The 9,077-nt window shown below is 32.4% G+C and overlaps 1 protein-coding gene across 1 annotated transcript; it reads left to right on the top strand.

Moving 5' to 3' along the window:
* The first annotated feature begins 2,495 nt into the window (after positions 1-2,495).
* Positions 2,496-8,914, top strand: LOC131644945 (receptor-like protein 4). The gene is made up of 10 exons (XM_058915574.1): positions 2,496-2,709; positions 3,989-5,044; positions 5,662-5,809; positions 6,555-6,626; positions 6,863-6,934; positions 7,738-7,809; positions 7,886-7,963; positions 8,097-8,278; positions 8,392-8,538; positions 8,628-8,914. Exons 1-9 carry the CDS (start codon positions 2,637-2,639, stop codon positions 8,514-8,516), a joined length of 1,878 nt encoding a protein of 625 aa, XP_058771557.1. The 5' UTR covers positions 2,496-2,636; the 3' UTR covers positions 8,517-8,538; positions 8,628-8,914.
* The last annotated feature ends 163 nt before the right edge of the window (positions 8,915-9,077 follow it).

Genomic DNA, 9,077 nt, shown 5'->3' with positions numbered 1-9,077 from the left:
CAAACTTTTAAAAGACCATATCAGACCAAAAAAAAACTTATAGTATACTATAGGACAAACTCAGACCTTCTAAAGTCTAACCTAACCTATTTTTACCCCTAATTATATCTTTCAAATACATTAATAATACAATAAATTTTAAAAATATTTTTTTTCTTACAAATAAAAATAGATGGTTTTTCCTTACAAATAAAAATAGACGGTTTTTCTAACCTATGCAACATTGCATAGGATAAGAGACGATTAATACATCATTTTTTTAAAATATAAATTACCATATTAATTATTATTTATGTTGATCCGTTAATTGGGTGAGTGAGAGAAAATAAAAAAATACTTTTCTAAAGAAGAATAATTAATATGATAATTCATATTGAAAAAAATATATATTAATTTATATTGAAGAAAAACCCTAAATAGAAATAAAAATAGAGGGAGTACAAAATATCCAATCTAATATTATCAATATTTCTTAGTTAATCTATGCTTTACAAATTAATTTCACATATTTTAGAAAAAGAAACAATATTAAAAAGAATAAATAAAAAATTCGTTAGATTTTTGACCCTCCTCCATATGCGTTGCTTACGCTGATGACGCCTTCCGATGATTGCGGCGCACTAAACCAAATCCGTCTCGCCTAGTCTACATTGTCAAAAAGACATACGACTCTTCTCCACCGTCCGATCCATAAACACCACCAAATATCCCATTTCTAAAGGTTAGTATCGTAATTATCTTTCAATTGGAGCGTAGGAAAAATTCATATTCCCCATCCCGTGAACTTATATCCTTTTCACATTTATTTTTGTTTTCTCATTCCCCCAAAAAGCAAATCCACCTCGATGAGCAATTACCCTCTTGGAACTAGAATTTTAATATATTTAAAATTATTGCTATTGGTATTACTTTTATTTTATCTTAAAGAAGTAAAGTGGGGTTCACCTATCTAGAGAAAATCCATGGCACTTGCTAGTTCTACACTACAATATTATGAAGCACAAATATATATAGTTATGCATATTAAATTTAATACCAAACATTAGTAAAATAATGTAATTAATTAAATAAATAAATTGAATATAATAACACATTACTATAGAAAATGATTATTTACCACAAATCATATACATTAAAACATACTATACTCATATCATTGTATCATTTTATCTCCCATTATTATTATGCACCTTGTTATAAAAGAATTATATTATTTATTATTTATAAATATTAGATAATTAAAATATTTAATTGTAATTCTGTAAAATTAAATTAATAATTATGTAAAGACATTCAATCGTAAAATTATAATTTAAATTTAAGACATTTTAATAAAATATTCCACTTACTTGCAGTGAAATTTTAGATATTGTACTACTAAACAAAAAAAATGTGATTGAAATTTAAATATTGTGGTATTCATTTTTTTTATAGATAAAATTATGATCAAAGTTATTAAAAAAATATTTGACTTTAGGGGTGTCAAAGTAGATTTTTTTTCTAGACACGACCTTTTTATATGTAGTTTTTCGCAAAAAGTTATTAAATAACAAAAATATATATTTGATTTTAGGTGTGACAAAACGGACCATCTTTATCCATCAATCGTTAGTTAGTTCAATGATGATTAGTGTTGATTTTGATAGGAAAGATTATGGTTCGATTTCCCATAACTATAATTGGGAAGAGGAACTAATTGATGCATAACTATAATCAGGAAGAGGAATTAATTGATGCAGAATAAATTAAAATTTTAAATTTACAACATCTAATATTTATGTCTTAACCCGTTCATTTTTTGGGGCTGAACATTATCATCTTTTTTCGGAGTAATTCTTCATCATTAGCTATAACCATCGACTCCATTTTATTATAAATGTTTAGTCAATCCTATTTAACTTTAGTTGTTATATTTGAAATTATAAATATGACCGATAGTGAAAATAAATTTAGAAGTGTTTTTTTTTAATTTATAACTGAGTGGTTTCTTTTAAATATATATTACTCCCTCCGTTCCTTTTTAAGTGTCGTTTAGAAGAATTTTTTTTTACTATTTAAGTGTCGTTTTATAATTTAATGTTATAATTTGTCATTTATACCCTTATTTTCTCAATAACTCCACCTCAAATTTTTCAATTAGTTATTGGAAAAAGAGTGTATGATTGAATTTATTTGGAAAGAGAAAAATAAATAAGGGTATAATAGGAAAAGTAACTCTAATAATCCACTATCTTGGTTGAAGAGCTTTTTGCTAAAACGACACTTAAAAAAGAACGGAGGGAGTAATTAATAGGCAGGTAAAAATACATATAAATCTAAGTGAAAAATAAATAGATGCAATAAAGGTCAGCAGAAGGTGACAGCTATTCCTCCCTTCATTCACGAGTCAACTAAACTCAGAAAAAAAAAAGAAGAAAAAAAGAAGATTATAAAAATCGTTAGTTAACGAATTAATACTATAATTGATTATGTAATAAATATTTCAACTGTAAACTTTACTTACTCTCATTGCTAAACTAAGTTCATTCACACACGTTCAAGAATTTTCTCTCTCTTCATCTTTCTCTCTCTACAAAACCAGAGATGATGTGAAAGAGAGCGAAGAAGAAGAAGAAGAAGAACACCACCACAACACAATGCTCCGATTTCTTCTCCTACGGATGTTCTTACTCTGCTTTGCTTCTTCTGTAGCGACTGCATCTCAACGAGGTTAGCTTCATTTTCATCTGCATTGAATTCAAAAAGTAGTTGATTCATGAGGATTTTGGATTTGTTTGAATTTTTGCGTTGTTAAGTGAAAATGAGTGTTTCTGTGTTGAATTGATGGTTTAATTATTATGTGTAATTGGGATTATGTTACGTTTGATTGCTAATATAGGAAAGGAGAGAATTTAGTTATGGGTTGATTATGGAAAAATGAACTAATGCAGCTTTTTCCTCTTTTGGTTAATTGTGCTTGGTTTCACGGTTTGAGCATTTAGAATTAATTATGGATGACTAGAATTGATTTTGACATGTTTTATTGCTCTCAAGTAGAATTGATTCTACTTGAAGGACATGTTTTATTGCTCTTGAGAAGAATTGATTTTGCTTTCTAGAATTGAATCTACTTGAAGGACATGTTTTATTGCTCTTGAGTAGAATTGGTTCTGCTTTGTAGAATTGATTCTACTTGAAGGTAAGATTTGTAGCTTTTGAGTCTAAACGTGCCTTTTACATTGAAATTTACTGTTCAACTCACTTTTGCAAGAATTTATCAAAACATAAATCACTTTACGTTCAAATTATTTTTAGACAAAATCATTTTTAGTGTTTCAATACATTCATAATCAATTTTTTTCACAGCAGAACCAAACACAGACTAAACCAAGTTTGGTTCCCTTTTTTAGTTATGTACCATTCTCAAGAATGCCACATTTATATTGAAATTTGCTGAATTTGCGCTGTGTCAGTTTATGTTGATGTTGATTCGTAGAACTCACTTTCTTGGTCAAATGTTGCACCAATGGTTGGATTTAATCTGATATGGTCTTAGTGATGTATCAAATTGTGCTTGTTTGCGTCTGTGTGTGTGTGTGTGATATCTAACGATAAGTATGTTTGGGAATTGGTTTTTGGAGGGCGAAGTCTTCATGTTGACATATACTTGAGATTTTAAAAAATAAGACGATGACAAGATAGATAATCATATAACATTTAAATCACCCTTTTAATCAATTTTAGAAATGGAAAATAAGTCTTCCCCTCCCTTTTCCTCCAAAACTCAACTCCTAAACATATAGCCTGAATATTTGAGATTCACAGCAAGAGGTAGTTCCCAGTCCCACGTTGTTTTTTCTGCTGTTCTATTCTTTGGGTGGATTTTAGTGCAATGAAACCAGCATGACTTCTTTGTGCATGTCTTAATAGTAAAATGATTTTTACTAGAAATTTATTTTTATTCTCCTTTGACTTGGTTCAAATGTATGAAACTTTGTATCCATTGCAGGACCATTTGCTATGCGCATAAGTTGCGGGGCTCGTCAAAATGTACAAACGAAACCTACAACTACCCTATGGTATAAAGACTTTGGATATACAGGAGGCATACCTGCAAATGCATCTACAACAAGTTACATTACACCTCCTCTTAAAACTCTTCGCTATTTCCCCTTGTCTGAAGGTCCTTCAAATTGCTACAAGATTTCTAAAGTGCCAAAGGGGCACTACACAGTCAGGATATTTTTTGGACTTGTTGCTCAAGCTAGAGCTACCAATGAACCTCTATTTGACATATCCATTCAAGGCACTCAAATATATTCTTTGAAACCAGGTTGGACCACTCAGGATGATCAAGCATTTACTGAAGCCCGGGTGTTTCTTATGGACCATACTGTCTCGATCTGTTTCCACAGCACTGGTCATGGGGATCCAGCTATCCTTTCAATTGAGATTCTTCAGATTGATAATAAAGCTTATTATTTTGAACCAAACTGGAGTCAAGAGATAATACTTAGAACAGTTAAAAGACTGAGTTGTGGCTTTGGGCAGTCAAAATTTGGTGTGGATTATGGTGCGGATCCTCTAGGAGGGGACAGATTTTGGCAGCATATTAAAACCTTTGGTCAGGATTCTGACCGACCAAGATCCGTTGAAACTAGAATTAAAGAAGCTTCACATCCACCAAACTTTTATCCAGAAACTCTTTATCGATCAGCACTTGTTAGTACTAGTAGCCAGCCTGATTTAACATATATATTGGAGGTGGAGCCCAACAAAAACTATTCTGTTTGGTTACATTTTGCTGAGATTGATAATTCAGTGTCTTCCAAAGGTCAAAGGGTCTTTGACATTATGATTAATGGTAACGTTGAGTTTAAAAATGTTGACATTGTAAAATTGAGTGGGGATCGATATACTGCCCTTGTGCTTAATAAAACTGTTACTGTTAGCGGGAGATCCTTAACAATAACTTTGAGCCCAAAAGAAGGTAGTCTTGCCATAATCACTGCCATTGAGATATTGGAGGTTATATTGCCCGAGTCAAAAACTTTATCAGATGAAGGTTCGAATGCCAACCCCTACTTTTGTTCTTTTTTCTCAAGATAACTTCCTTTTGCCTGGGTACAACATGAATTTTTCGTCCTGACGACATGTGATATTTAATAGTATATGATTAATTAAACTGTGGCTTGTTGCATGGTTTTTTAGTACCTGCATGCAATTTGGACTTTGGTTAGGTCTTTGTCAAGTGGGCATCAACATTTGCATTCTTTTCTTGGGAACTTATTAGTGATGCAGAATCATACAGTTTCTGCTTTCTTTTTCTCTTATTAGTTACTAATCTCAAGATACTCTATTTTGGGTAGGCATCTCGTTATTCATCATGAATATAACATGAAATTGGTTTTGACCAAATTATATGCTGGTACTTGTTAGTTTTAGATTCACCCTCATACTTTTTACTTCTTAGGTCTTTCTTTGTCTTGTTACATTTTTTCTTAACTGATTGCTGTTGTTCTGGCTTCCTATTTCTATCTAAGATGGCATTCAAGCTTTGTATTGATTGGTTACATTTACTTGTTTTCTGATTCGGTGTACTATAAATGTTAGCAAATGTGATTTCATGTAATCCAAATGCATGTAGTATTTAGCCAGTTGATCATTGTTCTTTTACTCTAGTTATGGCTTTACAAACATTGAAGAAGGCTTTGGGGCTTCCTCCCAGATTTGGGTGGAATGGTGATCCATGTGTTCCTCAACAACATCCATGGACTGGAGTGGATTGCCAATTAAACAAAAGTCGCGGCAATTGGGTCATTGATGGGCTGTAATTTCCTATCATCCTTTTACTCAGAATTTTATTGTATATTTGGTTTTGGGCTTTGCGTAATGTGCACAAGTAAAATAGTCTTGCACCATGCACAAGTGTGTTTTTAACCATTGGATCAATAAGTCTCATCCAATGGTAGAATTTATTGATCGAATTATAGAAATTAACTTGTAAATGATGCAAGACTTGTCTCACTTGTGCACTATAGAAGTAGCCTTGATTTTGAGGCAACATTTAATTTCACCTTCCTGTTAATTCTTTTAATTACTTTTACCTTTCTCAATATTTTCTTTCTGTTTTACCAAAACCAAGAGGCAAAACTTTTTTTCTTTCCGTGCCAGAGCTTTTAGATCAACAAAATTGATTCTCACACAAAAAATGAGAATAAAAAGAGAGGACTTTAGCTATAAATTTGCCTCCTTGCACAACAATACTGTTCAATAAATTTCAGTATAAGGAGATGTTTTCTTCACTCATTGATTGGTTAAATTTTGCATGCTTTCTTAAATCAATCATTTTACGTTCATTATTTGATTAACCCTTAGACTGGCTTTCCCCTTTTTAACATTTCTTTGGGCTCTGGTTGCATTCAAAACAAACTCGGGACAAAAACTATACTCTGCACTTAGCAAAAAGATTGCTAATTACCAGTAGGGTAGAAAGCCATTGTGGTGTGTTGAAATCAAGAATAATATTTAATATCAATATCTCTCATATTGATGTTGTATCTGTTGATGAACAGTGGTCTTGACAATCAAGGTCTAAAAGGTTTCTTGCCAAAAGACATTTCCAGACTGCATAATCTACAAAACCTGTAAGTTAACTGTTTTACTTTAGAAAAGCATTAAAATTTGTGTCACTGAATGGATGTATGAGTTATGCTTATGTAGATTTCAGTAAAAAAAAGTAAAATGGCAACTGTTGATATTTGAATAGTTTGACCTTTTTCTTTCCTTTCTTTTTTCCAATTCATTATCCCCCAAGAAATAGAAACAGCATATGTATGTTCATTGTCCGATTACTCATGCTCGTTTTACTTGTACATCGCAGGAACTTGAGTGGAAACAACATTGGTGGAGCTATTCCATCTTCACTTGGAACAGTAACCACCTTGAAAGTGCTGTAAGTGAATTCTTGTTCTTACTTTTCTTAGTTCATCCATGATTCCAGTTCTTCCATGAATAAGAATGATTGAAGTGACAAGATATAATGAGCTCGAAGCATGAACTTTGATATTTAATTTTTTCATTCACATGTATTTGCTAAACCCTACTCTTAATATTTCCTACTTATTCTTGCAATTTCCCGTTTGAATTGAAGTGTTATGTTCCTGAACTATATATCTTATTGAAGACTCAAAAATAAAGAACCAAATTTAAGTAAAATTTCACCCGTGTAGTTATTTCTAGCTGTGGAACTTTTTCATTATGGAAATTGTTGGGTTTCAAGTGTGAAAGTGCTAAAAAGTTCCACATCGACTAGGAATGGAGGAAATGTTGGATTTATAAGAGAGGTGGCCTGTGCCCCATTGTCTTGAGGTTTTGGGTGGATATGTGGTGTCAAAGTCTCTTGGATCCCAACGTTTGGCCCATTAACACTTCCGGGCCTCGCTCCCCGGACTCCCCAACTGAAATGGTGTAGATAGAAGTATAGTGAATATTCCATGCTATAAAATTAGTGTGATTTGTAAAAGCGAGGTTAGATAACATAAAAAATCTGCAAATATAGTATCTAAATATTAATGTTTTGGGTTGTAGCTTTAGTTCTAAATACTGGGCGGTCAAACAAGATGTAAGATACTGAATTTTTATTTCAGTGACTTGTAGAACTTAAATGAATCAGTTTTATCATGCTTTGATTTAAACCACTTGAGAATAGCGTAACTATTAGAATACTGAGAGGTTTGAATATTTTGTACCATGCAGTGACCTGTCCTACAACATTTTCAATGGATCAATTCCTGAAAGCATGGGACAATTGACGTCGTTAAAGACATTGTAAGACTCTATTGTTTAACTTGCATGTACGAAGAATTAGAAAATTACTAATCCATAATAAAAAATCTCCATGCAGGAACCTTAATGGCAACTTTCTGTCCGGAATGGTCCCAGCAACTCTAGGAGCAAGGCTTTTGCACAGAGCTAGCTTCAAGTATGTTGTGATCAAAATCTAGAATAAACTTAAGGAATATTTAGACGCAAAGAGAAGAGAATCATATCTACATACTATTTCTCCCGTTCTTAATGATTAAGGTTGCTAAATCTGAACATTTGGATTTCTGCAGTTTTACAGATAATTCAGGTCTGTGTGGTATACCCGGATTACCTACATGCGGACCTCATCTTTCTGCCGGTGCTAAAGTTGGTATTGGAATAGGTGCTTTTATTACTTTTCTGTTTCTGATTACCTGCTCAGTTTGCTGGTGGAAAAGGCGGCAAAATATCATCCGGGCTCAGCAAATTACAGGTAAGGATGTTGTTATCTTAGTATACAGTTATTGCAGTGAGCTTATTCTAGCCATATAGAGCTTGTAGTTGTACTTTGAAATCACAATAGCATATCTATTTTTTCTTTTACAGCGAGAGCAGCGCCATATGCAAAAAAAAGGACCCATTTTTCACGCGACATCCAGATGACGAGGCATAATAATTATGGCAATGCTCACACGGCCGTGGAGAATGGACCTATCTTGCTTGGAGGATAGCATTAGCATCCCATTTATTCTGGTACTTTGGGAAGACTATCCTAACATTCTACAGCTTTCCATTTTCAATTTTCTTTCTCATTCTAGAATCCTATTTATCATGTATGGCAGGTTATTTTGATCTTCTGATGGATGCCCATCACCAAGCTTCTCCAAACATTGACAGTTTCTTGAGCCGATTGAATCACCTTCTTACAGGCTGAGAATCAGAATCCTACTAATTTGTAAATCACAAAGTTTTGTACATTACCATAATTACGGTTTTTATTCTCTTTCTACGCTTGAACTTCTATACCTTTTTTAGTCTGCTGATAGAATATTTGTAACAGTTTCAAAATTGAAATGTAAACAGAAATCATAATATCTTGTGGAAGATATGAGGGCTACTTTACATAACAGCTTCCCTGGTTCATTCATTTATATCATCTTTTATATAAATTTAATTGATTTAAAAGTGTGGTTGTCTTGCAATACAAGGGAAAAACAAAATTTGGTTTCTGATTTTTATTTTTTTAAGGCAAACAAAATGTATCAATGAACCAAGATGATCAAAGGCACTTG

Source organism: Vicia villosa, linkage group LG1 (assembly GCF_029867415.1).
Source record: "Vicia villosa cultivar HV-30 ecotype Madison, WI linkage group LG1, Vvil1.0, whole genome shotgun sequence".
NCBI classification, from domain to species: Eukaryota; Viridiplantae; Streptophyta; class Magnoliopsida; order Fabales; family Fabaceae; genus Vicia; species Vicia villosa.
Note: the sequence above shows the minus strand (reverse complement) of the source record. Positions and strands in the feature narration are given on the sequence as shown.

Bases quoted from the DNA above. Each gene is read 5' to 3' on its own strand.
- LOC131644945 (XM_058915574.1), top strand. From the start codon at position 2,637: ATGCTCCGATTTCTTCTCCTACGGATGTTCTTACTCTGCTTTGCTTCT. The intron at 5,810-6,554 runs GTAATTTCCTAT...GTTGATGAACAG, and splicing joins AATTGGGTCATTGATGGGCT to TGGTCTTGACAATCAAGGTC. The intron at 8,279-8,391 runs GTAAGGATGTTG...TTTCTTTTACAG, and splicing joins CCGGGCTCAGCAAATTACAG to CGAGAGCAGCGCCATATGCA.